The sequence below is a fragment of the Balaenoptera physalus genome (assembly GCF_965194825.1).
Source record: "Balaenoptera physalus genome assembly, chromosome: 20".
In the NCBI taxonomy this organism is placed as follows: Eukaryota; Metazoa; Chordata; class Mammalia; order Artiodactyla; family Balaenopteridae; genus Balaenoptera; species Balaenoptera physalus.
This window is the reverse complement of record NC_138901.1, coordinates 9866417-9894386: the sequence shown is the minus strand read 5'-3', so window position 1 is coordinate 9894386 and position 27970 is coordinate 9866417. Positions and strand designations below refer to the sequence as shown.

Here is a 27970-nt window from a genome sequence, read left to right as displayed (position 1 = left end):
CACTTAGCAATTCTACAGAAAAGCTCTGATATCTGCACCAGGAAACCTACAGCAAAAAATTGTAAGCAACCCAGGTGCCCATCAACACAATGGGTACTTGAATTATATAGGCACATGGTAGAATATTATACGGCAGTGCAGAAGAATGGATTTGCTCCATGAATGAGTCTCAATAGCATAGTGTCAAGTGAAGAAAAAGTCCCAGAAGACTGCATGCAGCACGAATTCCTATTTATAAATTTGAAAAGCAGACAATTTGTTGTTTAGGTGTACATATATGTGATAAAACTTAAAGTGATTTTTATAAGTAGGTAAATAATTAGAAATCAGGGCAGAACCAGAGGCAGGGACATGGGAGCGTGGGAGGAACATCGTTATGATAAAAGTTTGGGATTGCATGACGTGTTCAGGGATATTAGTTATATTATTAAAAAAGAATGAAAGAAGGCCAGGCTATGGGAACGACTGTAGTATTTTAAATGTCTTGTAATGGTTCACAGCAGCACTAGCTACTGTATCAAGGCACAGTGCACACTTCTAAGATGAAGTTGATTCTAAATCTGTTTCCAGTAGTTACCTTGGTGATGGCTGAGGTTGTTTTGGGTGGACTTTACTAAGGTTTGACTGGGTTGTCTTTGTTTTTATCTCATGACGTTGGCGGTGAGAGCCTCTCTCCCGAGCCTGTAGGTCGCTCTGCCGTTTTCTTGTTCCCTGTGCTTCCGCTGTTGGTTTCTCTGCAGGAATCTTTGAGCTGTTTGCAACTTTGCAAGGGTTAATACAGGTAAAAGTAGGTAACATCTGTAAGTCCGTGTAACCTGGCACAAGTAAACTGTAGTGTGTGGGGGCAAGGGCTTGAGTTGGGAGCAGCCCCTCCTCCTGTGAGCAACGCAGGCAGACCTGGGGCGGGTGCCAGTGTCCCTCCATGTCACTCTGTGAAATGTCAGTAAGCCTTAATTTCTTGGCTTTTTTAGAGTAAAATGTATTAAGAGAAGTTTTAGTATTTTTTTCGTGGCACCTGACTGGATCCCCAAGTGACCCCTAAGTGGGCTTGGGCTGTCCTCTCTTCCTCGAATTCACTGTTTGAAGATTCTCAAGGGTCCAGGGAAGTATGGCTTGAACATGACAAGGGGCTGCTTGCACGGAGCCCCAGTCCTGCAACGTGCCTGGACCACTTCAGGATCTACCCACAGAATAAACACTGTGTAAAATATCCAGGAGGATTAAATCCTATTCTTTCGTACATTCTTCCCCAAATTCAAGTAGCAGTGTCCCCAAAATCATGGATACAACTTTTATGATACATTTTCCTAAATTACCTGAAGAAAGTGTCCACGGGCTGTTTAAATTAAACTTGCGTATTACCAGGGATTTGGGAAATCCTGTTTCAGGTATTTCTGGGTGAAATTGTTACTTGCCCTATTTTTTTTTTTTTTTTTTTTTTTTGTGCCGAGTCACATGGCTTGCGGGATCTTAGTTCCCAGACCAGGGATTGAACCCTTGGTGGTGAAAGTGCCGAGTCCTAACCACTGGACCACCAGGGAGTTCCCAGTTGCCCTATTTAAGAGTGATGATTTATTAGTCTAAAAGTCTCAGCGTTTTAGATAATGATTAGAGGCTTAATTTCCACACGACTTTCATAGGGGTATCTTAACATGAATTAGATTTTGTAAATGGGAGCTCTTTTTGTTTGCTTAACATTTGTTATGTTTGTTATCTTAAATAACATTAGGTTTTTTGCCTAAATTTGAGCCTTCTCCAAATTATTGCCATTTAAAAAATAAAAGTAATGAATGGATATAGTTAGAGTTGAGAAAACTCTAAAATGAAAAATAAAAGCCTCTCCTTCATGTAAAGGCATTAATCACATGAATGGTTTTTTGATTTCCCTCCAAGAAGAATTTTTTGTATAAATACTAGCATTTTTTTAAAAATAAAACTTTTTTGCATTATGGTAAGTGCATATAACAAAGTTTACCATTTTAAGTGTACAGTTCAGTAGCATTAAGTGCATTCACACTGTCACGCAACCGTCACCACCATCATCTCCAGAACGTTTTCAAACTGGAAGTCCGGCCCCATTAAAAGCAACCCCCCCCCCCCAGCCCGCATCCTTGGTACCCTCCATGCTACTTTTTTTTTTTTTAATTATTAGCACCTTTAATTAATTAATTAATTAATTAATTATTTTTTGGCTGTGTTGGGTCTTCGTTTCTGTGCGAGGGCTTCCTCTAGTTGCGGCAAGCGGGGGCCACTCTTCATCGCAGTGCACGGGCCTCTCACTATCGCGGCCACTCTTGTTGCGGAGCATGGGCTCCAGACGCGCAGGCTCAGTAGTTGTGGCTCACGGGCCTAGTTGCTCCGCGGCATGTGGGATCCTCCCAGACCAGGGCTCGAACCCGTGTCCCCTGCATTAGCAGGCAGATTCTCAACCACTGTGCCACCAGCAGAGCCCCCATCCTACTTTTTGTCTCGGTGACTCTCACTGCTCCAGGTACTTCATGTAAGTGGAATTACACAGTGTTTGTCCTTTTAGGACTGGCTTACTTCACTTAGCATAATATCCTCAAGGTTTCTCTTTGTTGTAGCAGGTGTCAGAATTCCTTTTCTTTTTAAGGCTGAGTAATATTCCACTTTATTTATAGACCACATTCTTTATCCATTCGTCTGTCAATGGTCGCTCAGATTGCTTCTACATTTTGGTTCTTGTGAATAATACTATAAATGTGAGTGTACGAGTATCTCTTTGAGACTCTGCTTTCCCTTCTTTTGGGTAAATACCTGGAAGAGGAATTACTGGATTATATGGGAATTCTATTTTTAATTTTTTGAGGAACTACCATACTCTTTTCCACAGTGGCTGCACCATTTAACATTCCCACGAACAGTGTACAGGGGTTCCAGTTTCTCAACATCTTTACCAACATGGGCCCTTTTCGTTTGTAGATACTAGGATTTTTTTGTGTGTATGTGGTAAACAGGCTGCATGCTGTTTCCTTTTTTAATCTGAGATAGGTCCAAGTAACTGGGTGATTGGAGGTGTTCAGGGGGAGAATAATGGATTGGTGTGAATTTTGTGTTAGGCGCTGGGTCTGTTTAGGAAGGTCGTGCACTACATACACGACTACAATATCTTGTAGAACTAAAGATGTGCTTGCCCTTGGACCCAGAAATGTATCTTGTAGGTATATGCCTTAGAGAAACTGACATGCGCACAAGGACCATTCACCACAGCATTTGTGATAGCAGGAAAAGGGGGAAGGTTGACATGCAGGAGCAGGGGGGCCGTGTGTATGAACTGTGGTCTGGAGCAGGGATTAAAGAGCGGTTTGTTACAGTTGATAGAAAGTGAGCTTAAACATGAAGCTGCAGTGTCCTGGTAAGTGAGTGCCACGTGTGGAATACAGTGAATGCATGAATGGGAACAGTGGTGACCTGGTTGGGGAGAAGGATGAAGCACGTGGGGAACAGGGTTGTGAGAGGTTGAGAGGGAGTTCAACTATCACACCAGTACTTGACTTAAAAATCACCTAAAATGGGGTGTAGTCTTTGCTCTTCTCTATGTATTTAAGATCATAATTGTAAGTAGAGGTAGAAGCATAACGCTATCTTGCCTAATTCCTGGGAGACAAATAGTTTATCCAGAGCACGGGGACTGGCCGCAGCCTGGGGGCCCCATCACAGCCTGGGGGCTCTGTGTGGCCCACTGCCGGTCTTTATGGACCCGTCCCTACCGTGTAGGTGTCGCCTGGGGCCGCTTGGGGCGCCAGAGCTGCAGAGTCGGGCCATTAGGCTGGGGGAGCACGTGCCCGGGGTCTCCCCAGAGCTGGCCGAGCCCCTATGTCTCCTGGAAACCAGAGCAGAGGTTCCTATGCTGAAGAGCACATGAAGGGGGTGTCGGGAAGCCCAGAATGTTCTAGCCTGTTGACCATGTGATGCAGTTTGGAAGTCAGAGAAAACATTATTCTAAACGGTGCTTGAAAACTCAGACTCCTTGGGCTGGGTTGCAGCCGAGCCCACAGCTGTGGAGAGGCCGGGTCCCGGGTGCTGCAGGCGGCGCCGGGGCTTGGGCCGGGCTGTCAGGCTCCTGCTGTCTCTGCTGGGCGGGAGGCCATGTTGTCAGGTCTCCTGGGAGCTCTCGCCTTACCACGACCGCCTGTCCGTGCCCGCAGGTCACCAGGGAAGCTTCTGCATGCTGTGTGTCATGCAGAACCACATCATCCAGGCCTTCGCCAACAGTGGCAACGCCATCAAGCCCGTGTCCTTCATCCGAGACCTCAGAAGTAAGAGCGGCTTCCTTCTCGGGGTGGGGGGGCAGGAGGGAGGGCTCGGGAGGCTGCACGCACAGAGTGTAGCAGACTAAGCGAGCCCTGGGGCTGGATGTGGGGCGGTCCACGCCAGGTGGTGGTGATCCCCACCCCGAAGATCAGGCGGGTTTGGCCAGGCCGGGAGCTGTGTGTCATGGGCCTGGAGGTGGGGAGCAGGTAAGGAAGGGCTGCGGGGCCTTTTCTCAACGTCAGAGAAACCAGTGTCCATGTGCTGTGACAGTCAGATATCTCCCTTAGCAGAAAAGATGGGCTCATTGGTTTTTGAAGCCCGTGTAAGTTGTATTGCGATGACATGGTGATAATCTGCCATGGTCTGTATTGGCTCCTGGAAAACCAGCTTTAGTTCATCAGTGGATCTCATATCCTTAATGCTTGGTGTTCATTCGTGCTTTCTGTTAAGTGTAGAGGGTTTAAGCCCTTAGGTCTCACTGAGAAGATAACTGCCATGAGGGTGGTACCTGGGATGTAGGAAGCCAGGCAGGCTCCTTTTCCTCGCTTGGGTTTAGTCCTGGGTCCGCTAGGAGTTGGTGATGAGACCGACAGGAGTGGGACATTTGGAGAGCAGGCAGGAGCTCTTCCCTTCCGGCCTGATGCTTATTCCCTTCCTCCTTAGAGATCGCCCGGCATTTCCGCTTCGGGAACCAAGAGGACGCACACGAGTTTCTGCGGTACACCATTGATGCCATGCAGAAGGCCTGCTTGAGCGGCTGTGCCAAGTACGCACTCCTCCCCCCGCCCCAGGCTGCCTCTGTGGACCTTAGCCCCGTGGCCCTGAGCTGAAGCTCCAGCAAGGGGTCGCACTCTGCTTCCCGGGAAAGGGCTCCTCCTGCTGCAGGGCAGGTGGTGGCCATCTCTGTCCCAGCAACTCATGGAGGGAAATGCCTTCTTTCTTTTTAATGTTTATTTATTTATTTTTGGCTGTGTTGGGTCTTCGTTGCTGTGCGCGGGCTTTTCTCTAGTTGCGTCAAGTGGGGGCTACTCTTCGTTGTGGTGCATGGGCTTCTCATTGTGGTGGCTCCTCTTTGTTGTGGAGCACGGGCTCTAGGCGCGCGGGCTTCAGTAGTTGTGGCCCGCGGGCTCAGTAGTTGTGGCTCGCAGGCTTAGTTGCTCTGCGGCATGTGGGATCTTCCCGGACCAGGGCTCGAACCCATGTCCCCTGCATTGGCAGGCGGATTCTTAACCACTGCGCCACCAGGGAAGTCCTGGGAAATGCTTTAATAGATCTCTTCGAGAATCTTACGCTACTGACAGGGACTTTTGCCATCTTTTAAAAATCACCTCATTATTTTGGTACTGAGGATGGGGATGGTAGGAATTATAATGTCTTTATGGAAGAACTTGAAAGGCTGCAGGAAAACTTGAGGGTAAGGAGATTATGATTTTTGAGGTTTTGCTCTGCCCAAATTTGAGAGCATAGACAAATGCACATGACGGATTGATGGTTAGTTGCTTAGTCTTCCCTTTTGTAAAACAGCTACTGTCAACAGTGTTTTTGTATCATTCCTGGGTTTTTGGGTTCAGAGAGAAGAAAGGAGGCAGGAAATGCTGCCTAGGCCTGGAATAGAACTGACTCCTGGACTCTGGAAATACAACTCAGGAGTCATATCTGGAACATCCTTTGGCAAAGTTAGTTGAGTTGTAGCCACGAGGATGGGAAACCTCTGTTTCAGCGGGTGAAACTCTGATGTAATTAAACCTGACCCGTAGCCCGGTAAAGTGGTCTGTCTTGGGTGACCCCACACTGGTCGGGAAGTGACTCTCCCCTCGGGAACACACGCTGGCATTGCTTTTGCTTGTGTTAAAGGCCCTTTTTTCCCCTTAACGCCTGGGAATGTTTCTCGTGTTCCGCTTTATGTATTTGATGGTACGGTGCCCTTTCGGGTGCCGGGTCGTTGGTGTTCTCATGTCTCAGCCGCCCCCTCCCCGCGGCTGCCCTGCACACCCCCCGACCCCCGCTTCCTGTGCCCCTCACTCCATCTCCTTTGAGTCCCTCCTCCACGTGCCCCTCGAAGTTCAGTCTTTGTTTCTTTCCTGAGTTCAGTGAACTTTCCCTCCTTTTGGTCGTTTTATCTTAGTTTTAAGGCTTGTTCACGGTGGTCTTCTGTCTCCCCACATGCTTGTTTGGGGTCTTCATTTCAGCCTGGAGTTTGTGTCGCTGTCTTCTCCTGCTTCATGTTGCTTCCGGGGGGCTGATTCTCATCAGGTAGGGTGTCAAGTCTCCACCATTTTCTACTGGAACCACCTTTGCTTCCGTATCACGAGGATTTGGCGATTCGTTTGGCTCTTGCTTCGGGCGCCCCCTTCTGGCCACACAGCGAAGCACACGCTGGAGTGGGCAGCTTTTCCTCTGGGGGCAGAAGGGGCGTGTGGCCTCAGTATTTTTATGTTTCTCGTTCAGGACCCTGGTTTTCCCCTTTGTTCTCCTGCCCTGCACCCCCTGCTCCCCAAGGAGCCTGCCTGCCTCCTCCCGCTGAGTCGCTGCCTTGGGGGCTGCCTCCCAGCCACATCCTGTTGCCAGGACGCTTGGGAGCCTCACCTTACAGGAGGTGCGCACAGGCCTCAGGTCCCCTCGTCCCTTCTCCTTTCCCTCCCTTCCTCTGGGACGCTCAGTGGCAGCGTCTGGGATAGCTTTTTGATCTGGCTTTATTTTCCTACTTCTGGGTGATTGAATGTCTGCACTGTCCTTGCTTCCGGCTGAACCGAGGGTGGGTCCTATGTGGTCCTCTGGGCTCCTGTCCTGACGGGCTTCTGGTGACCTGGGGGGTGACCTGGAGTTCAGCAGCTGCATCACACCCAGAGGCTTTCAGTCTGCTCTGAGGTTATGTCCTTGCTAGTTTTGGGACCTAAAATGTCCCTTCTTTGATGAGTGGTGGTGACAGTATAGATGGTGGCAGCTGATTTTTCTTTTCCTAACTTGCAGAATAAAAATCTGCTGACCCTGTGTTTGTCCCCCACGTGTTTTGGAGCTGTACTCCTCAGTGCGTCTGGGCAGCGCGGCCATGAATAGTCATGTGGCCTGAGCAGGAGGCTGAGACCAGGGCGCCTGGCTCGCTCTGCCGGTGGTGGGAGGTGGCCGCCTGCGGAGGGAGGTGCGGGGTTAGCAGCACTCAGGCCGCCCCCCACCCCCGCCCAGGAGGCAGAAGCATCTGCAGGAGGTGGTGGGCAGGAGAGTGGGGCCTGGGTGGACACGGGCAAGCTCTTCCCGGCAGGGAGTGGGCCTTGCCACGTAGTGCTTTTGTGGCCAAAAAGACCAAAAGGTCAGCTGTGTTTGTGTCCCGGAGGTCTCGGGGACTCAGGACAGTTGCAGAGGAGTGGGTCAGATTCGGTGGGTTGCAAGCGAAACCAGGAGCAGAGGCTAGATGTAGGGTATTGTTTCCAGAATCTTCGTTACATGAGTCGCTGTGGGTGCAGGCGCTGCGCTAGGTGCTCTCTGGAGCTCTGCTTCGCGGCTCTGGGGCTGGGGGTTTGAATGTAGGTCTGCTGGACCCTAAGGCCCACGCCCGTGCCCACTGCTGTCCTGCTGAGAGGGTTCAGAGGGGGAGTTTGTCCCCGCTCACTCTGCGCTCCCCTTCCCCAGAGGTGAGCGTGTGCAGTGCCCACGAGGGACGGCGGGGCTGCGCTGGAGCGGGGAGGGGTGGGCCGGGGGTGGGGTGACGTACAGGTCCATCCGGCCTCTTGCTCCCTGTGCCGTGGGAGGTGAGGCTGCCTGCTGAGAGGGCAGCTGAGGCAGCTTCTGTGGGGAGCAGGTCGCGCGGGTCAGCGCGTGGGGAGGCCTCCGGGCGGAGCTGCCGCTGACCAGGTGGGACCTTTCCCATCCTCGCACTGAGTGGGTAACGGCACAGGGGCTGGTGGGTCTGCCGGCCTGCTTCTTGGCCCCTGTCCTCCCCCTGAAGGTCATGGCCTTTCTGCAGGTTGGATCGTCAGACGCAGGCTACGACTTTGGTCCATCAGATTTTTGGAGGCTATCTCCGATCGCGAGGTAAGTGGAGAACCGTTCTCTGCCCCTTCTTGTTGGGGGTTAGCGTATTAACCAGAAGTGCTTGGTATTGGCACCCAGGCTGACCCTCCAGGCCCAGGAGGCCTACAGCCTGGTTCGTGCACCGCAGCCCTGCCGGCTGCTTTGCTGGGGGCCCCGTTCCTGGGAGGGGGTTTGGAGCAAAGCATCAGGAGCCTGTGGATGCGGGTGGTGTTCCTTTTCCTCAGACTCCATAGTTGCTCAGATGTGGCCACTGCCCTTGGGGTGGGAGTGAGCACCCCTGGGGCAGCTGGCCAGGCTGGGAAGGCACCTCGGGGTTTGCCCTCCTCTCCTCCGGAGCACTTCCCATCCCAGGATTTCAGGGGGCTGGTGAGCTGGTGGTCTGCCTCCAGTTCTCAGACTTGGAAACGGGGGTGGTGCCCTGGAGGCCCTGCACCCACCCCACTGCCCCCCTTGTTCTCTCACAGTGAAGTGCTCCGTGTGCAAGAGCGTCTCAGACACCTACGATCCCTACTTGGATGTGGCGCTGGAGATTCGGGTATAGACCCTGTCATGCTGTTTCGTTTGCATTAGGACAGGGAGGCCAGAGGGCAAAGAACCCAAAGAACAAAAACCTATGAGAGCATGTGATCCAGATAGATGAGGAAAGAAATACTTGGAGTCCTACATTTTCGTGTATTTCTTCCTAGCCATTTCCCTCTGCGTGTTCTATTTTTTTCAAAAAGAAGGGGGAAAATAATGCAGTTTTGTGCCCCGAGGCATGAATAGTGGCCACACTGAGTGCAGGGCTTGAGCAGGGAGGTCTGTCCAGTGTGCTGTGGGCAGCTTTCACACAGAGGCTGCGCGTTTCGGAGCGGCCTTCCTTTCTCCCCGCTCTGACTCTGCAGGAGGTGAGCTCACCTCAGCCTGAGGTCTGGACCGGACCCTCTGAGGCCTTGATAAACCCCCGGGGCTGTGATCCTCGTCAACAGAGGAGGGGTGACAGCCTGGCTCCCTGTTCCTTTGCCGTGTTCTGACTCCCAGAAGGTGGCAGCTAGCAGGCCAATTCTTATGCAAGTGAGATGTTGTGATTTGCTTCGTCAGCCTGAAAAGAGACCTTACGTTTGGCATTTCTGGAGAGTCAGCCTTTTTCTTCCGCTCTTTGTTCTATTCCCTGTTTTTGTCCTTCTCAGCAAGCTGCAAATATCGTGCGTGCCCTGGAACTTTTTGTGAAACCAGATGTCCTGAGTGGAGAGAATGCCTATATGTGTGCGAAGTAAGTTTCGTTTTGCTCGTGGCAAAAAGATCAAGCCAGCCAGAAAGAAAATATGTCACCTAACCTGACACGGCTGCCGTCCTCTCCCTCCCTCTCGCCCTCAGAGGTGACCACTGTCCACATTTCTTTTTTTTGGCCGCGCCCCACGGCTTGCGGGATCTTAGTTACTCGACCAGGGATTGAACCCAGGCCACGGCAGTGAAAGCGCCGAGTCCTAACACTGGACCAGGGAACTCCCAACCACTGTCCACATTCTTGAGTGGCGCAGATGTGTCTTAAAACTGAAAACCTCTGAACAACACAGGTGGAGGGATAGCCGTGGTTGTCATAGCTGCTGTTTATTATGCGGCGCTTACTCCATGCTGGTCCCTGTTCTGAGGGCCTCGCGTGCACTCAGTCGTGAGGCACGGACTGTTATTACCCCCATTTCACAGGAGGAGAAAACTGAGGCACAAAAGTGGAGTGACTGGACATGGCCGTCTGCTCCGGAGGCCGTCCTGCCTCCTCGAAAAGCCGTGTTCTGTGGCTTCCGTTCTCGACTTGAGTTGTCCTCGGCATTTTTCCGTTTCAGCAGTTGTGACTGACCTCGTCCTCTTTAGCGTTGTGCAGTCTCAGTGTGTGGGTGTGTTACTTTATATCCAGGTCATTTAAAAGCTGTAATCACTAATGAAAGTTTTTCTCACTGTGCTTTTCAGGTGGATGATTCTGTGCCTAAACCCTGCTTTTTATCCCTCTCAATTCACCTCCTTTAGCTCTAGAAGCTGTTCACTTTTGCCCCTGTCTTCTCCCCCTTCATTTCCTTGTCTTCTGGCTTTGCTTTCGGTGATTTCCTGCCTGCCTGTTTATCTCTTGGCCACATCTGCTCGAATTTGCTTTTCCTGTGTTAGCCCAAAGTTGCTTTTCCACGCATCTTCTTTAGTCTCCTCGTTGGGAAAGTATTTTGTTTTTGCTTTAGAATCTCCACCTTTTCTCTAGTCCTGGTTGCCCTGCCGTAGCTTTCCTTTCCTTAAGTGGTGTTGATTGGTTTTTAGGGGTGCAGAGGGCACAGTCTCATTTAAGAAGACCCCTTACGTAAAGTGCAGTTCCTGATGTTCTGATACTAACCTAGTGTGAGGACAGCAGTCCTCAGAGCACGAGCTGATAGCTCTTCCTCTCGCCTTCCTCGCAGATGCAAGAAGAAGGTTCCAGCCAGCAAGCGGTTCACCATCCACAGGACGTCCAACGTCCTGACACTCTCACTCAAGCGCTTTGCCAACTTCAGTGGGGGGAAGATCACCAAGGTGAGCGCTCACAGTGCCCAGGCTGCTTGGTCAGCGCTTTTTGAAAGATTCCAGGCTCTACTCCAGGTTGAGTGGATTCAAATCCCTGGAAGACAGGGCCCAGGAGTCCACATTTTTGCACCATCCCTAAATGATCATTATGCAGTCAAGTTCAAGAACATTTTTTTTTCCTAGCATCTTCCTGTGCTTGGGGTGTTGCTGCTATAGAAGGTCTGGGTGGCCCAAGAATCAGTGTGGTGAACACTGCGCCCTGCAGCTCTCTTCTCCCATGTCCTGTTTGTCTCTTAAGCAGGTGCAGCTGCATGCTGTGCCTTTTTGTGGAGTGTAATAATTTACTTTTTTGCACAGTGGTGTTTTAATAGAAGATGCCTTGTCTCATAAGGGCCTGGAGATGTGTTCTCGGTTGGTAGAGCCTAGCTGTGTGGTTTGGGGCAAGGCACTTGTCTGAGCTTTCAGTCTCCTCCCTGGCAGTGGTAGTGGTTAGGTCAGCATTTCCCAAACTGGTGTTCTGCAGAACGGTAGTATGGTACCCTGAAAAAAAGTGTTCCGTGTTCTGTGTTCAGCTGAGTTTGGGAAATGCCAAGCCGAAGTTAAAATAGTTCTTTTTAATTATAGACCTTCTCAGAGCCTTTATTAAGCTGTGTTGTATTTTGAATCTCCAAGGGGAATTTACTATGAGGAATTTTCTAAACTCAGTTACTGAGGGAGTCACTCATTCCTCCGTTCTAACACTTGGGCTTACATTGCACCATGCCATGCGAGGCACTGGGAAATCAGTGGGAGGTAATCAGTGCTGAATGAGGTCGTGTTGCTTCTGCCCTGAGGAGCTCACATTCCGCCATAAAATCTCCTGGAACTAGTTTTCCATTAGGACACAGTGTGAGAAACATTGGTCTGTTTGATTTCGGCCCCATGTCTAGCACGTTTGGACTGGGGCTCCTGAGCCTATTGGGTGTGTTGGCTTTTGAGATTTTGAAATTGTCAATAGACAGAAAAAGATATGTCGGTGAATATCATGACATTCTGTTGATCCAGACAAACAGGTACCAACTGTATGAAGCCGAAGAACAGGCAGAAGTAACCACTGGCCGTGGGACTCGGAACAGTGGGTGCTTGACATGGGGGCACTTACTGGACAGAAAGGGGTTTTCTGGGTCCGTGTCTGTCTCTTGAATGGAGTGTAGGTTACCATCAGTGTACCCTGGTCAGAACTCACCAAACTGTGCTCCTATTTTCACTCTGTGTAAACCGTACTTCATTTTTTTTTTTTTTGGCCACACTGTGCGGCATGGGGGATCTTAGTTCCCAGACCAGGGATTGAACCCGTGCCCCCTGCAGTGGAAGTGCAGAGTGTTATCCACTGGACTGCCAGGGAAGTCGCTGTACTTCATTTTTTTAAAAGTCTGTATGTGCACAGGCAGAAATGCAAGTATGTTATATCTGTATCATTCAAAGATCATGTTTGATAATATTTTCTTATGAAAAATTGTTGACTTCTAAAATAAATTATGGCATGACCTTCATCCTGAGCCACTCCATTAAAATTTTAACCTGCTGTTTCAGTTGGCCGTGTGGAGTCAGCACCTGTTTTCCTGAATCCCTGACTCCCCCTGCAGTGTTCCTGCATGGTGGCAGGGAGGAGAATGAACAACTCTTCTCCTTTCACACGTGGGACCCAGGTAGTGAGAGAACTAATTTGGATGCACAGCCAAGACAGGGGACCATAAACCACTTGTCAGGACAATAAAGAGTTTCTCATAGAAACTCCCATAGAAAGATTGCAGTTTTCTGCTTTCTTTTTTAATCACTGACTAAGGGAGGCCCCCGCCTCAGCCTTGCTGTGTGCCCGTTGCCCCACATTGTTAAAGACCAGCTGATGGAGAGGGCAAGGTGACCCTTACTCCCAATGATGAATTGTAATTGTCTTTTCCTTGGGTTTTCAAACAGGATGTGGGATATCCGGAATTCCTGAACATCCGTCCGTATATGTCCCAGAGTAATGGTGAGCCTGTCATGTACGGGCTGTATGCTGTCCTGGTCCATTCGGGCTATAGCTGCCACGCCGGGCACTATTACTGCTACGTGAAGGTCAGTGGCTCCTGTGTTCACGTCAGGCTGTCTTAGGTGGTGGTACGCGTGCTACCTCCGGGGGGCAGGTTTGTGGTGCCTGTTTGCACAAGTCCAGATGTGATCTCTGCAGAATGTTTATTCTGTGGAAAGTGGCCGTGTTTTGTGGTTGGTCCAGGTCCTGTTGTTGTTTCTTCGTGGAGTGCAAAGACGTGTTTTAAACCTGTCCCACTAGGATCTGTCCCACCCTTGGCCTTGCGATGAGACACTGGAGGGGGGCTGCTGCCAGTGCCCTGCCCTTAGACCCCTGGAGAAGACTCAGAAGGCCAGATATTGGTGGGAGAGGCTGTGCTGAGCAGACCTGCCAAAATAGCCTTCCACAAGGAAAGCTCGCGTCTTTCGGGGTGTCAGGAAGGAAGGGAGACTCCAGCACACTTGGGGGCACGTTCAGAGTTAGAGAGATACTTGACATTTTATGAAATCATTGCTAGTTAGTTCATCAGCACTGGGATACATGTGGCAGCTAAAAGGTTTTTTCCTTCCCTTGTTAAAAGTAAGGATCGCGGAAGTGTTGATCGTTGTGTTTTGTTTCGTCCACACCCTGCGCTGCTCAGGCAAGCAATGGACAGTGGTACCAGATGAACGACTCCTTTGTCCACTCCAGCAACATCAAGGTGGTTCTGAACCAGCAGGCCTACGTCCTCTTCTACCTGCGGTAACCGGCTCCCCACCCCCACCCCCCAGAGCGCTCGCCTTCACTCTGCTCTCGCCCCGACCGGCCTCCCTGGCCTTTCTCTGCGTGAAAGTGACTGGAATTCTGCAGGAGGGAAGCTCTTGGAGCAGCTCTCTTCCTGCCAGTCAGGTGTAGTGGAGAGCGGCCGCTGAGAAGGACACTTAGATCACGTCCACTTGGCTGTTGAGTCAAAGCCAGAGCCTGGGGGAAGGTCAGAGCAGGAGTCCATCTGCCCCACAGTGAGGTGACTTTGAATGTAAATTGGAAGGTTGTCTATTACATTATTGCCCCAAATTAGATGCGTTCCATCTGGCTATCGGCTGGCGTACAGACCTTCCTTTGTGGGGAAAGTGATCACGGTGGGCAGTGAGGTAGGTTGTCAGAGGGTAGAGGCTTAGTTGTCAGAGGGTGTAGGCCTTTGGAAGGTGCCTTTTCTTGGGACTGATTGTCACCGACCTGGAGGATGAGGATGTGGAGAGGGAGGTGTTTTGCTGCTCCAGGATGGCTTTCTGATAAACTGAGAATCTAATCTCGGAAGAACTGAGTAATTTGCTCTCTGCTTACATTGAGCAGAATCTGAGGCTGCGTAGTAAGTTCTCATGGTTTAAGGGCAAAGTCAGCTTCAGAGAAGCACGTTGGGACAGTCATGGTTCCCTCTGGCTGTTTTTCTGCCTTTGCTGCCCTTTTTTATTTATCCGTGCAGCGTGGCTTGCGGGATCTCAGTCCCCAGACCAGGGATTGAACCTGGGCCACCGCAGTGAAAGCCTGGAATCCTAACCACTAGGCCACCAGGGAACTCCCTGCCTGCTCTTTTTTTTTTGGAATGGAATTGTAACCTTGACTTCTGTATTCTGATTCCGTCTCACACTCAGTTTCGGTAAAGCCTCTGCAGCTTTAGTAAGACACTCCCTGACTTTGTTCTATTCCCTTGACAGGATTCCAGGCTCTAAGAAGAGTCCTGAGGGCTCCATCTGCAGGACAGCGTCCTCCCTTCCCGGCCACTCCAGGGTGGTTCCAGACCACGCCAGGAAGAATATCAGCAATGGGACCACATCCCCATCAGTGACTGGAAAGGTACTTGTTTAAGAGGATCGATGTAATCATTGCCGTTCTTCGTGCCTGTGCCTCTCAGGGGATCGTGGAGCCCCCAGACCTCTTCATGCTGGGGAGCTCGGCCCAATGGAAGGAGAGTGCAGACAGCAGTCCTGCTGTATTCCATGTTCTTTCTGAAGTGGGTCACGGAGCCAACAATGGTGAGGAGGAAGAGGGGACAAGTGATGAGAAAACCTGACTCAGCTAATCAAGACTTAGAGCTCCCAGTGTGTCCCCGCCTTAGAGCAGCTGCTACGCAGAAGTGCAGTGACAGGTTCCCCGAGCAAACCTCTGGCCTTAAGCATCTGGGAAAAAAATATTTTATCCCCACATTTTAATACTAAAAATGTGAGTAGTTTGTACCAGTGTTAATTTTCTGATTTTGATAATTATATTCCAGTTATGCTAAGAGAACGTCCTTTGTTTTTAGGAATACTCGTGGGTGTATATGGAGGTAAAAGGACGTCGTGTCTAAAATTTAACTCCTATAGTTAGGAAAATATATATGTACATACATACACACATATATATACAGAAGGAGAGAGAGCAAGAAAACTAATGTGGTGAAGTGTTAACAATTAAGGAATACCCTTGAAGTTATTTTTGTATGTATTTGAAATTTTGTACTAAAAAAAGTCAAGAACTCCGTTTTATTAACAAGATAATAGCAGTTTCCTTATAACATAATTCATAATTCAAAAATAGAACGGCCCTCTCTTTTGACTATTTCTGTGATCCTTTCCCTTCAGTCTGAAGATCAAATCCAAACGCAGGCTGCCGGGGCCTTCACATGTCTACAGGGGTTTTAGTCATTTACGCAAATCTGTTTCCTTTCCAACATTCAAGAAAATAGAAGCTGAAATAGAAGTATTGGAGTTGACATAGCAATGACAAGCTATGACCTGGTTGCAAAGGTGATGGTCACTGTGGCCAGAGCAGGAAAGCCGGAAGCCTCGGGTGCTGCCCAGAGGAACAGCGACGGGCATGGGGGTGCCTGAGGACGAGCCCGGCCCCCACCCCCCCACCCCCTGGTCAGGCCACCGCAAGGCCTCTTCACTGACCCTGCGTGTTTTCATCATGAAAATAACTTTCCAAATACACTGCAGCTGCACAAAAGTTATTTTACTCTAAGTAACATTGTATAAGTTCCATGTACTTAAATGCTCAACAAGTGAACAGGTTTTGCAGCGCAGTGGGAAGATGTATTCCTTTTAGGAAGAATGCTAATAAAGAAATAATGACCTAAGTGACTTAAAATCACTCTGTTGCCTGTGCAGAGGATATGGATGTTTAAGTGATTCAAAATAGTATCAAATTAGCAAGTATTTTGGGAAAAAATTGTGGCCGGCAAGAGTACAGTAAATGCAGTGTGGCAGTATGCATCCTAATTTATGAAAATATTAACAGCCTAGTAATTCCATTTCTAAAAAATTAGCATGGAGTACTAAGTACAGAAGAAGATTCAGTCTTTTGACCATTCCTTCAGCACATAGTCTCTAAGACCCTGACCTGGCTGGGGGTGGAGGTGGCGTGTCATGGTAAACAGCACCGACGCAGGCCTCGGGGAGCATTTCGGTGAGTGAGTGGCGTAGACCCAGTTGTAATGGTGCTGTGGAGAAGGATGGGGCACTTAGCACCTTAGTGGTATGTCAAGGAGACCTGGAGCCAGTCTAGTTGATAAACTCTTCATGCAATGAGATGGTCGCTAGTCAAACATTAAAGACCTTTGTTGATGGGCCAGAGTATGAAGGTGATAATGGCATATGGTGAAACTGAGATACTCCTGTGCACCTGTGTCAGAAGAAAAGACCAAAGGGAGAAGACACCAGCCTATTAATGGAGGGTTATGTTTAGGTGATGGAACTTGGTAAATGTTTTCCCTTTATACTTTTTTGTATTTCTCAAACCTTGATGAAAATATATTGCTTTCATAGTAAAGTTAATTATAAAGAGGCACACCCATACGTGCGCAACTCAAAAGATGCTGAAAAGAATAGCAGTATCTGTATCGTGTGTCCGTATAAATAATTTGTCTAGAGTTGCTCCTCAGAGCCCCTGCCTGCTGCCTCCCTGTGGGGGCCCGGCCAGCCGGCTATGCTCCCTCCGGCTTTGACCGCCTCCTCTGCTTTGCTCCCCTTTAGAGACCAGACCCTGTGACAATGAAGAAGCCTCAGACCCCTGAAGAGCTCGGGGTGCCCGTTGCCAGGAATGGCTCTGTGTCGGGCCTGAAGTCTCAGAATGGATACACTCCTCCCAAGCCACCCCTGGGGTCCCCTTCCCCCAAACTCTGCAAAACGCCTACCCACGCGCCAACCGTTCTGGATGAGCCTGGAAAGAAAGTCAAGAAACCAGCTCCCCTGCAGCACTTCTCCCCACCGCTCAAAACCTCCCCGGGGACCCCCGGCACTGGCGAGCCAGGCGGCAGCAGGTGTGAGGGCCGCAGGCCCAGCTCCTGGGACGGCAGGGCCACCCTCTCTACCTCACCTCGGCCCCCGGCCGCCAGGACCGCCAGCGGGCTCGGGCCCAAGGTGGGTGATGAGGGCCCCGCCGCCGAGAGGAGGGGCTCCAGCCCTGAGCACCCTGCTGGCGGTGGCCCCTCCAGGCGCCCCCAGGCCCCCCAGAGTGGAGCCGCCCCTCTTAGCGATTCTCAGGGAACCCACTCTGCCGGCCCCGCCAAGGTGCTGCCGGCCCGAGAGGACGCCGAGCTGGTGAAGGCCAAGTGCCCCGACCTGAGCAGCACCGCCCCCGAGCCTGCCAACGCCATGTCTCCTCCGCCGGCCAAAAAGCTGGCCCTTTCTGCCAGGAAGGTGGGTGTGTGGGAGGGTGTCGGGCTTGAGGAGCGGATTCGATTTTATTTTGGGGGTGGGACGGCAGCACAGGGGCATTTGGCCGCCCGAGGAGCCGAGACGTTGGGCTTCCCTAGGTGGCGGAGGGCTGTCCAGGCTTGGGCAGGTTGTGGCATCTCTGTCATTGGGTGAGGCTGGTGGCCAATGGAGGGTCAGGGCCACACAGCCATCCTCTGTCTCCATCTGTGGACAGATGTCCTAAGGGAGCCTTGGGGAATGGTCCCCGGCAGGGAGCTCTGAGCACGGGGACGCACGGGACACGGGCTGGCTGGCACCTCTGTGTGCACCTCGAAGCTCCGTGATATAATTGTCGTACTGAGATTTTTGTTTAAACTTCCTTCGTTTTTTCCTTTTTGTTTCTAACCAAAAACACTTCTGATTCTTCTTCTACCATTCTCTCACCCCTCACGCCCCCTTTTTTGTTCTTCTGTCCTCTCATCCATCTTTCTGGGCTCCTTTATTTTTTATTTTATTTTTATTTTATTTTTACTTTTTCTCTTCACTCACGGCAACCTTTTTTAGAGCACCAAGTTTTTATTTATGTCAATAACTGCAGGCCAGCACCCTGCGGAGGGCAACCGGCAATGACCTCCGTCCACCTCCCCTCTCTCCATCCTCCGACCTCACCTCCCCCCGGAAACCCACTCACCCCGTCGTCGCCTCCACCTGGCCTGTCAGTACAATCCGGTAAGCGGGGCGGCCGCTCCTCCCCCGTGGGGACAGCACACAGGTCTGCCCGGTGTCTCCTCTGTCCTCCTGCTGAAGGGGCTTCGGCAGGGCAGAGGCGGCTTGGTCTCTCAGGCCCTGGCTTTTTTACTCTGTCTTCATCTTCCGTCGTCTGCCACGTGCTCGTGGTGATGGGTGTGCTGTGAGCTGATCTGCCTATGGCCCCCCAGCCCCGTGACGGGACCCTGAAGTGGAAGAGGGGGGGCGTTTGAACAGACCCTGCGTGAGCTCAGGGTCCTGTGCGCTGGTTGTGTCTCCCAGCCGCGCTCCCTGGCTTATCTCGGGTGGGGTGGGGTCTGTCACCCTGGCCCTGAGGGCCTCCCGATTGGGCTCAGGTGCCCCCCGTGCGCTGCGGAGGCTGCTGCAGGAGGCGAGGTTCTTTGGGAGCTTTTCAGGCTCTTGCGGAGATGCCCCTCCGGAGGCTTGGGCTGTCGCCTCCTGGCCCGCTCCGTACGGGGATGCTCGTGTTCCTTTGTGAGTCCAGGGCCAAAGGCCCAGAATTACCGATAAACGGCTTGTTTGAGGGCTGAGGGGCTATCAAGGCCTTTGGCAGCTGGGGAGGGAGGAAGGAAGGAAGGAAGATGGGGCGAGGCCATGGGGTGGTTTGGGCGGGCTTGGTGTTGCCGCGGCGCCGACGTGCCCTCCCTGCCCTCCTCGTTTGGGGCCCCGCTGTTCCCTTCGTCCAGCCCCCCTCCCGCTCTCAGTCCTGGCACGGGGATTTTGCATGTGCTAGATCCTTAAATGTCCGAGACATTTATTGGGTATTTTTTCTTTGTTTCTTTGACATATCACTTTTTTTTAAATTCCAGAAAACGCAGAGTAGTAGTGCAGTTTGTATGTTGCCATCAGAGTTTGTTCTAGTTTAGACGATGTTGAGACAGTCCTGTTTAATTAACAACCCTTGGAGACGGGTATTATTGCCACTCATTCACAGATGAGAAAATTGTGGCCCAGAGTGGAAAGTTGACCTTTCCAAGGTCGCATAGCTGGCAGGAGGAGATCCCAGAGTCTCACTTGATTTGCTCTAAATCCTGCCCTTTACTTGTCGTGCTGTATCATCTGACTGGAAAGTCATTTCCCTGATTTTCCTGAACCCCAAGTTTCAGAGGAAAATCCTCGAAGGGTAATAGTGGAAGATGCGTAGGCTTATAGCCGCCTTTCTTACAAGACTCACCGCCTGTGCTCAGACACCTGATACTTGCGGAGGCTGGACATTTATTGCTTAGTGGAGGTTTCCTCCCAACACATTTGTATTGAGAATCTGAAACATTAAGGTTTGCAAAAGTACTTTGAACTGCTTGGTGACAAGAAACTAAGAGATACGTAACGATTTTTATTAACTTTGATCTTAAGATTTGAATTTGTTAGCGTGTATTTTCTAACGTTCGCTGAAATGTACATATGTCTGAGGTTTACAGGCGAAATTCTTATAAAATCCTGACCTGAGAGGGAAGGGGCTGAGGGAGGGCAGGCAGGGAGAGCTCAGCCTGTCCTCACTACCTGACTGTCCCTACAGGGCTGTGTCACCTGCTCCCAGACCATCCAGCCATCTGAAGCCCCCCCTTGGCCCCCACGCCCCGTCACTGTCCAGTAGCCCCCCGCCTCTCCAGACATCAGACCCACAGAGCCACTCGCCCGCCTCTGCGCCCCTGCCTCAGGTCAACGGGGGCTTCCGGGCCCCCTCACACCAGCTGCCAGAGGCCAGCGAGCCCCCCCAGGGTCTCTGTAAGAAGAGGAAGAAGACCCGCGTGGGAGAGACCCAGGGTCAGGGCTCAGAGACCTGCACGGCTGTGGCGGCCCCTCCAGGGCCTCCTAGGAAGAGGAGGAGGAGGAAGAGGAAGCACACGGGGGACACGGACGCCTCCCCTCTGCAGGCGGGGCGCACGGCAGGGCCGCCCTGGAGCCCTGCGCACAGGAAGGAGGGTCGGGCGGAGCCGTCGGTGGGCAGACCGGAGGAAGAGGGCGGACAGCAGCCGGGGAACGGCTGGCCCGTGGGATGCGGGAGCGATGGCCACCGCGTGAGCCGCAGGAAGAGGAGGAGGAAGGGAGCTGAGGGCCTTGGCGGAGAAGACTGCCTCCGCCAGGACCCACCTCGGCATGGGTGAGAGCAAGGAGCCCTGCACCGCCGCTCACACACAGTCCACTCCCAGTGGGTGCTGTCTGGAAATACAGGCGCTGCCCGGCCCTCTGGGACGTGACTGTATTGTCAGGTGTCCCAGGCGGGTGGTGAGTGGAAACAGCATTCTGGACCTGGCCAGCCCCGTAGGTGCTGGGAGGTCACGTGACCCGGGCCGGGCTGCACTGGAGTCCTGTCGTCCACTTTGTAGGACTTGCCTCGGATTAAAAACGCACTTGTGTGCTTTTCTGGACTGTGGCCGTGGGCAGGTCCTGGTCAGGTTCGGGTGGAGTCTCCTGGGGCTCTTCTGCGGGGCTGAGGCACATGCACCAAAGTTCACGGGGTATCTGGGCCTCAGTTTGCTAGGAGCTGACTGTCAACTCTGACTTCCTAGGAGCTGCTCTTCTTCAGATGTCGTCCAGCCAGAGACCATTGCAGCATCACCAAGGAAAAAGAAAAAGAAAAAAAGGAAGCAGGAGTCACAGCAGGAAGTAGAAGAGAATGAGCCTGAGGGCCAGAGGGGCTCTGTAGTCCCTGGGAGCAGGCCAGGGACAGCTGTGAATGGCCAGGCTCCCGGAGGCCCCACAGGTGTGCACTGGGCCGGGAGGGGACGCCAGGGGAGCAGGGGGTGGGAGCCAGCCTGCCCTGTGCGTCTAGAGGCAGGTGCGGTACATTGGGAGGGGCCCGCTGGAAGACCTCTTACCTCTGCCCTCGTGCCAGCTGTCTGCCCACTTGGGCCTCCTCACCTGGCAGATCGTTCAGCCCGAACTACCCCGTAGGAAAAGATGGGGTACATGTAAACTTTACACGTTCTGTGAGCGCAGGGTTTCTTCTGGTTCAGGGCTGTTCCTGTCTAAACCTTCCCACTGGAATTACTCCTGGGCCGCCCAGCCTGGCGTTTTTCTTTGCCAGTTGAACTTGCAGCATTGGGTTCAGAAGCTCACCTCCCTCTGCCTCTCTTTGTAGCCGGCCTTTCTGAAGATCGTGTGGCCTTTTGCTGTTAGGGTTCTGTGTGCTTTGGCCGTGCCCAGGCTGAGGCCTCCACCAAGCGCCTCGTTCATGTTTCGTTTTCTCTTTTTCCTTAGTGGGCTGGCTCGTTTCACCAGGCTCTCCTGGTGGAATGTGTCTGTTAAATGAGGGGAGAGAAGGTCCTCAGCACTTCAGGAAGGGGCCCCCAGGTGGTGGATCGTCTTGGGGGCACACTGGTTCCCGGGGATGGGTTTGTAGTTTTTCAAACTCCGGAGAAACGAATTCATGAATAAACACGGAATTCCATTAATTACACGGCAAAAGCACTAACTGCTAGGCAGTGAGGAATGGCCACTTCAGGCAGCCCGTGTGTCATTGGAGAAAAGGCTGCAGAGACCGGCTGTCGTCAGACGGGGTCACTTTGTGAGCACGTCAGCCAAGCAGGAGGTGCTGCCAGGCCCCAAGGCTCTCTGCCCAGTGCAGAGCAGGAAGTGCGCGGCGGGCAGGTGCTGGGGCTGCAGGGACGCCCGGCGCCCCGTGTGTTTGTTCATGATCCCAAAATGGGGGCGGGCATTTGTGACCCTAAAGAGGCCAGAGCCCGGGTTGCAGGTGGCTCCGCGTGACCACCAGGCCCGAGCTGTGCTGAGGAGCGGCTGGAGAGGGCGTGCGGGGGACAGGCTGGGGGCAGACAGTGGACGCTGTCCTGCTCAGAGCACTGAGCCTGAAGGGCACCAGGTCATTGCCAAATTGGCGGACCAGAGAGATGAGGTCAGGCTTGTGTTTAGGGAGGTGAGTCTATTCTGACAGTTGTGGGTGGTTAGGGGGACTGGGCAGAGGCCAGGAGCAGCTCAGACGTCATTTCTAGAGCCCTGATGAGGGGCGGTCAGTGCTGTCTGTGCAGATGTCCTTGCTGGCCAGGCTCCCTGGGGGCAGGGAGGTGGGAGCTGCCCTGCTGCTGCGGTGGTGGTGGTGGCGGCGGCACCTTGTCCCTCCAGTTCGCGCCGCTCCGGGTTTCTGCCCCTTCCCTGCAGGCGAGGAGCCTCCAGCGGGAGCTCCCCTCCCTTGCTCCTTCAGACCGAGGGCTCACTGCTGCCTGTAGGTTTTTTGCTCTGTTTTCGGTGTTCAGGTTTTCATCTTTTGCAGAGTTGATTTGGACCAATAACCTCTTCTCTTGAGAAAGAATAATCGTTAACTCCCTTGTCACAGGCAGGCAGGCAGGAAGAGCTTGCTTTTACACATTCTTTAAAGAATTTGTCATTAGTAAGTTCTGCAATTCTGTTGTAAGTAAAAGGTGTGCGAGCGTTTCCTCGGTGGTTTATTTTTAATGTATGTAAATGTTATTCTGATTGCAGGGCTGGGACAGGCTCCTCTTCTATCCTGGGACAGAGAGAGAGAATCCGATGTGGTCCAGGAATTGCTCAAATATTCATCTGATAAAGCTTACGGGAGAAGAGGTACTGGTTTTGAGACTTGACTTCTGTCTTCTGCAGTTGGCTTATGAGGAGGTAGGGAGGCCTGAAACAGACCTCCTGTGTTGAGCCTTGTGCCTAGGAATTGCTTGGCTCCGAAGACGGGAAGAGGAATGTACATGTCTGTTGTACCCTCTCTGACCCTCCTGCCATTGCATGCAGATTAAGAACCCTGCAGGCGGGTTTTGTCTGCGGTGGGGATCCAGAGCAGCTTCCCCCTGGGCTCTGGGAGCCGGGGAGAGGGCAGGGTGGGCGCGTTTGGGCAGGGCAGGGCAGGCCAGCCAGGGAGAGGGCAGGGTGGGCGCGTTTGGGCAGGGCAGGGCAGGCCAGCCAGGGAGAGGGCAGGGTGGGCGCGTTTGGGCAGGGCAGGGCAGGCCAGCCAGGGAGAGGGCAGGGTGGGCGCGTTTGGGCAGGGCAGGGCAGCCAGGGAGAGCGTTAGAATCCCAGAGTCGGGGTAGGCAACAGACCGAAAAACTCATCCAGCACTCATGCTGTAAGTTTTTATTTAGAACGTTATTTTTCTAATTCGGACTCTGAGAAAGAACGCAAGATCTTTGTTTCTCAGATGAGGGCATGGGCTTAAAAAGAACTAAATATTTGGGGTTAACAGTGTTTGCTTTTAAGTGACGGGATCACTGACTGGCCTACACACCGGAGACCACTCTGTTCCTCCCCTTTTCCTTCTCTGTGTATCCATTTTCACCAAAAGGTGGCACTCAAAACTTTTTGAATAATTAGGAGTAGACCAGCCTAGTTTGTAAACTTCACCCTTGAAGTAAATCCACAGGGCAGCTGGGGACCCACACAGGTCGCAATGCCAGTGTCTGTCTTGCAGTTTTGACGTGGGACGGCGAGGTGTCAGCTGTCAGTCAGGACGCCATTCAGGACAGCAGGCTGGCCTGCATGGCCACAGTCATTGACGACTGGGACGAAGAGTTCGACCGAGGGAAGGTATGATGTGTGGTGGCGCCCGGCGGGGGCGGAGCGCTGCGGAGTAGCTCAGCTCGGGGGGCGCTGGGGAGGACTTGGATCTTCAGGGCTGTTTGAAGGGGCAGCAGCCTTGCAGAGTGGCCGAGGGCGAGACTGGAGCCATGCTGCCCGGGTTCAGGAAGCCTCTGTCCTCCAGTTGCTCCTGCTCCTCCATCAGTGAAGTGGGGGTCATGGGGACACCTTCCGTGGGTCACGTGGAGAGTAAATCTGTTCGTTTAGGTCGCACGTTGAGACTCGTGCTGGCACGTAGTAAGCACTTGGAAAGGAGCCACCGGGACCCGGGGGAGCCCTGTTTGGGAATTGTGACACTGTGATTCTTGACATAGGAAAAGAAATTGAAAAAATTCAAGAGAGAGAAGAAAAGAAACTTCAACGCCTTCCAGAAACTTCAGAGTAGACGGAACTTTTGGTCTGTGACTCATCCAGCTAAGGCTTCCAGTCTCAGCTATCGCCGCTGAATTTGCAGCTGTCAAGATGGGTCAGTTTGTGCGTGTGTGTGTGTGTGTGTGTGTGTGTGTGTGTGTGTGCAGTCGTGCATGGGCTGTGGTGTGTACGGCGTGGAGTGTGGTGTGCACACACCGGTCACTCGCAGATTGAGGACCAGGCTGTTTCCAGGCTCCATCTCGTGTCAGTGTCGTTGCCTGTGTGGGACACGCTCTCCAGGGCTGGTGGTGGGACTCCTAGGGTCTCGTTTCTCTCCCTCAAGAATGATGTTCTTTGCCTCACAGCCTCCAGAGACGTGGTCCCTTCCCGGGGACCGTCTATCTGGACTGAAGAGCCACTTGCTGAGGACTTGCTGGCTCTGTCGGCTCCAGGCCTGCCATGGGGGACGGCCCACAGAGGCCCCGGGCTTCTGTGGATCAGGACCTCTGGTGACACAACATGCACTGTGACGGACACGGGGACTCTTAGAGCAGGGGGCAGCACAGCAACTGGGACCCGGGATGGGCCTGAGCGCCCTGTGCTGCTGGCCGGCGGCGTCTGGCCTGGGTCTGCGGGGGACAGCGGGGAGGACGGCGGCTGCGCCTTCCCAGTGTGACCTCGAGCTCCAGAGATGACGGCGTGCAGCCAGTTGCCCTTCTCGACGGGCCCTCCGTCCCCCACTCCTGGCGGCTGGCGCTGCCAACTCATCCTGCGCCTCCCGCTTCCTCAGGTGGGGGCTCTGTATGCCTTACCTGTCCAGCCTCAGAGAGTCGGCGGCACCCCGGGCCGGCCCCACGCCGCTGCCTCTCCCTTTTGTGGAATTGCGGGGCGGGCAGCCCTGCCAGTGCATCTCTCTCTTGCAGGAAACTCTAGACCCTCTCTGGAGAGCAGGTGGCTGTAGTGGGGCAGGTTGGGGGCCGAAAAGGTGTGCCGACACATCTGCTTCTCAGGCTGCTACTTGTTCCAAGGTGGCTTTGCTGGACCCTCCCTTGCAGCTGCAGTAACCCGGGGGTCCTTACTGAGGTGGTGGTCTTGGGGTAGATTCTCCGTTTATTTTACTACTTGATATAAAACATTTATTTTTCACCAGGCCTGTGGCTTCCATCAGCAATATGTTTCCTCTCCCTAATATGCAAATACTGGCTTCGTTTGCTCAATTTTGTGAGTGCTTTTTGAATTTAGATGATTGTATTACTCGAGAAGATCACAATCACTTTTTTATCTTGTTCAAGCTGTGCCTGCGAACTTATAATTTAATAAATATGGGAAATCCTCAGTGAGGTGGTACTGTCCAGAAAAAGGATGCATGTCCCAGTGGTAGAAGGTATGGAAGTAAATCTGAAGATTATCCCTCAGTGCATGTCCACGCTTCCTCTCCTCTTGGTATCACTTCGTGTGGGAGTGGACCAATGCCTGGTCCTGTCCTTCGAGTGGTCTCCTCGGCCTGAGGCCCGATGCACTTGTCTGGCCCCCACTTTCTTCCTCACGGAGCCTTGCCCTTTGCTCTGCTGCTTGTTCTGGGGCCTGGGGGATCCTGGTGGTATCGAAAAAGCGTTACATTTTTTATACGGGGAGCTATGTTAATTTTTTCATGTGGGTCGTTCTTTATGTTTTTTTCTTCCTGTTTTTGTATTTCTCTTTAAAAAGTTGGGGAGAATAATACCAGTGGCCTGCGCTGGGGCTGCTCTGGTCCCAGCAGATGGGAACCGGGCTCTGCCTGGACTGGCCCGGGAGCCTTTTTGTCTTTTTCAGAGGACTGATTCCTGCATGTCAACCACACCTTGCTCAAAGCTGAGGGGCCCACCCCAGTGCCCTGTGGCTCTGTCATTTGTCATCTCAGGAGGGAAGGCAGGTGCCTCCGTGGGCAGGGTTTTTTTCTCTCTTGAGATGTTAACCTCCATTCCTGCGTGAACTATTTCCCCGACCATATTTTTATCATGTTCTGTAGCTGAAAAAAGAAAAATTCAGTTGTTTGCTAGCACAGAATTGATCTCCTTTCCCTCTCTCCCTCTTCTCCAAACAAGTCTCTTCCTTTCTCCACTATATAATTATAAAGCCTTTTCCTGAGGAAAACGTACCCGTTTTCTCCTGGGCAGGGGTGAGCACTGGCCTGACCCTGCAGCATTTAAGTATCGCTGTTAAGTAGACAAGTCCTCCCATCCCACGGAGAATCATCGGCCAAACTGGGAGGGAAAGGATAGGCCCAGAAATCGAGTCCAGATCCTAGGTGTACGTGTATAAAGAACTAAAGCTTCTATAGTGGCGGTCTTAGACTTTGTTGACTTAGAACATGGGTCTAATTTAACTTCGTGTTTGGGGGGTCACCCCTCCCAGTGGTCCTCAGCCCTCTCACTCCCTGACCCTTGGCTGGGGCCCTGCTCACACCTCGGCCCCGTGTGCGCGTCGAGCCCACAGCTCGTGAACTGCACCTCCGCTCCAGGGGCTGAGGGGCCCCAGATGTTGCCAAGATCTTGGTGCAATAAAACAATGAGTTTTTGTGAGTCCTGCCTGTGTCTTTGTTTTTTTTTTCCCTTTGACTTTTAAAAGGTTCACCCTGACCCCAGTCTGCTGTCCCAGTTCGCATGTGAGGTTGACCCCAGTCTGCTGTCCCAGTTCGCATGTGAGCTTGGCCTCAGGCACTTTCTGGTCACCTGTCTGTGAGTGGGAGCCAGGTGCCTTTAGCAGTCTGTGCAGCAAAGCTTAGAACAGGTCTTTGTTAAGAATAAAGGGGAAATAAAGAGGTTTATTTGAATGTCTTAATACATACATTTATTTGAATTTAAGAAGGGAGAAATCCTTTGAAGTGACTCCCTGAGCTTTGAGGGTGATTTTCAATGAGCACCAGATTGAAACTTGGAAACAGTATCATTCCACTGAGGTTTGTTTGAAAATTTTTTGAACCAAATGGTTGGATTTCTGCAGGGAAAGATGAGGGAGAAATCATAGGTTTTGCTAAACTGAGTTTTCCTCACGGTTGGCAGGGACGACCCAGGCTTCTGGTTTGGGGACCCCCTCCTGAGCCTGGCTTGTGCGCAGCGGTGGGTAGGGCACGGGGACGTGGTCAGTGCCCGTTCAGTCTCCCCTGACCCGAGCGGGCACGCCCAGCTGCTGCTTCAGCCACATGCTGGAGGCCGTGGTGAGGAAAACTCGTTTCCTGTGCAGACTGGAATTCAGTGTTGATACAGAATGTAATTTGGACTCACATGGACATCGCTGCTCTTGTCAGGCTTGACAGGAGCAGGAGGGGCAGGGTCTGGCTGATAGCACATGTCCTGGAAGCGGGGTAAGGCCAGGAGGGGGCACAGGTCCCTGCAGAGCGCTCCGTGATCGGGAGGTTACAGGTGGCAGGAGCAGTGCCTGTGAGTGGGTGACAGGAGCTAGTGTAGTCCCAGGCGAAGGCAGGTTTCCGTTGAGTGGGTTCTGGTGCCCAAGCCCCGCAGCTCCTTACCCCTTCCTTCCCTTCAGTGACACCCCACAGTGCCCCACCCAAACATGCCCCTCTGACACCGGGACTCTATTCCAGTCACTGCGGCGGGGGCCGGGGCGGGGGTGGTGGCCAGACAGCTCAAAATGAGGACAGCAGAGTAAGAACAGGTGAGGTGAGACATCTGGACCCAAACCAGAGGGGGTGCTCGGCAGATGGGAGAGAGTTTGGGGTGACTGATGCAGTTCATGGGCCTGTCTCACCAGCCAAACTTGTGTC

The 27970-nt window shown here is 52.4% G+C and overlaps 1 protein-coding gene and 1 long non-coding RNA gene across 4 annotated transcripts in view; one reads left to right on the top strand and one right to left on the bottom strand.

The window, feature by feature from the left end:
- The window catches only part of USP36 (ubiquitin specific peptidase 36), a 35987-nt gene extending 9219 nt beyond the window's left edge, over positions 1-26768 (top strand). For 2 of the 3 annotated variants that reach the window (XM_082442969.1, XM_082442970.1), the window contains exons 5-21: positions 4170-4280; positions 4939-5041; positions 8237-8304; positions 8769-8839; positions 9474-9556; positions 10725-10836; positions 12784-12924; positions 13518-13618; positions 14572-14710; positions 16870-17535; positions 18131-18261; positions 19817-20401; positions 20811-21004; positions 22738-22839; positions 23690-23805; positions 24171-24322; positions 24573-26768. In XM_082442969.1, coding sequence (XP_082299095.1) covers positions 4170-4280; positions 4939-5041; positions 8237-8304; positions 8769-8839; positions 9474-9556; positions 10725-10836; positions 12784-12924; positions 13518-13618; positions 14572-14710; positions 16870-17535; positions 18131-18261; positions 19817-20401; positions 20811-21004; positions 22738-22839; positions 23690-23805; positions 24171-24302 — 2855 coding nt within the window. In that variant the 3' untranslated portion in view covers positions 24303-24322; positions 24573-26768. The remainder of the gene's footprint in view (positions 1-4169; positions 4281-4938; positions 5042-8236; positions 8305-8768; positions 8840-9473; positions 9557-10724; positions 10837-12783; positions 12925-13517; positions 13619-14571; positions 14711-16869; positions 17536-18130; positions 18262-19816; positions 20402-20810; positions 21005-22737; positions 22840-23689; positions 23806-24170; positions 24323-24572) is intronic. The other variant, XM_082442971.1, reaches the window with a different exon arrangement.
- The window catches only part of LOC309650967, a 356435-nt gene that overhangs the window by 168140 nt on the left and 160325 nt on the right, over positions 1-27970 (bottom strand). The window lies entirely within an intron of this gene.